Genomic DNA, 1,228 nt, shown 5'->3' with positions numbered 1-1,228 from the left:
CCATTGGGAGTGAATGGGGAGGGGTGTGGACGGTGGGAGTGAATGGGGAGGGGTGTGGACGGTGGGAGTGAATGGGGAGGGGTGGGGTCCCATTGGGAGTTCGGATGTCCGGGGAGAATGGGAAGTGGCGGGGCCTGCGGACAGCATGAGTAAGTCGTGCTCGGTTTTCCCCGATTGTGTAATCTGCTGGCAAAGCTTCGTCACTGAGCGGTAACCACATTTCATCCGAACTTTTATTGTTTATTCTACAGCCGGGTCCAGATGCGATCCGGCGCGTACAGACGGAGTGAAGGCGAGGGGGGACCACCCCCCCCCCCGCCAGTTCCAGTGTTGGTGGGGGGGGGGTTACGCTGGTCCAGGAGCGGTAACACAGATTTGATTGGTTAATTCCCCCGCCCCCACCCCACCCGCCAATGAACCCCCCCGCCACGCTGCAGCCCCCAGGGCCCAGCGAGCTACTGGAAGGGGGTCGCCTCCCCATCACGCAGGCTACCTCCGCCAGAGACAGGGTATCGACGGGATGGCCTCCATCCACCACCACCCACCCCGGGTCAGGACGCGGCGCCCGCGAGCCGGGGGTATTCCAGGCCGTGCTCCTCGGCGTGCGCCCGCCAGTGCTTGTCGTCGCACTCGTGCGTGAGGTAACGGCGGCCCATCCGCCCCTCGAAGCGCCGCAGGTCCAGCCAGCTCTGGAAGTCCTGGAGAGGGGTGGGGGTGCGGGAAGAAAGTGAGAAGGGTGGGGTTGGGGCAGGGGTAGAGAGGGGGGGGGGGAGGGTGAGATTACATCAACTGGATTAAAATCCCCAGCCAGAACTGGTGAAGGAGTGGGCCACTCCCTATCCACCCCCTCCCCCTCCCCCCCCCCCCACCCCGATCCTGGACCGTTTCAACAAGGGGCAACGCCACCTCGGTGTACAGCACCTCACCTTCCGACTGGGGCCCCTCTCAGCCCTCCTGACTCAACCCCCCCTCCCTCCCCAAGGATGCGAGGAGGCTCTTGGAATTGAGAAGAATGGGGAACGGAGGAGGGGCGGGGGTGGCATCTCATTGAAACGTTGCCAGGCCTATACAAAGTGGATACGGGGCAAGTGTGTTAAAGACGGCGGAGGTGGGTGGGGGGGGTAGTCTGGGACCTGAGGGCACAGCCTCAAGAGTAGGAGGGAGATGAGGAGCTCCCTCACAAGAGATCCCGCAGATGCTGGAAATCCAGGGCAACATTGGGGCAACG

At 63.5% G+C, this 1,228-nt stretch overlaps 1 protein-coding gene across 1 annotated transcript in view; it reads right to left on the bottom strand.

Moving 5' to 3' along the window:
* Window positions 1-437: 437 nt before the first annotated feature.
* Window positions 438-1,228, bottom strand: part of LOC132390423 (serine/threonine-protein kinase D3-like) — a 63,424-nt gene continuing 62,633 nt past the window's right edge. The window contains exon 18 of the mRNA XM_059963032.1: window positions 438-698. Within this exon, the coding sequence (XP_059819015.1) occupies window positions 552-698 (147 nt within the window). The 3' untranslated portion in view covers window positions 438-551. The remainder of the gene's footprint in view (window positions 699-1,228) is intronic.

Source organism: Hypanus sabinus, unplaced genomic scaffold (genome assembly GCF_030144855.1).
Source record: "Hypanus sabinus isolate sHypSab1 unplaced genomic scaffold, sHypSab1.hap1 scaffold_890, whole genome shotgun sequence".
Lineage (NCBI taxonomy): Eukaryota > Metazoa > Chordata > Chondrichthyes > Myliobatiformes > Dasyatidae > Hypanus > Hypanus sabinus.
Note: the sequence above shows the minus strand (reverse complement) of the source record. Positions and strands in the feature narration are given on the sequence as shown.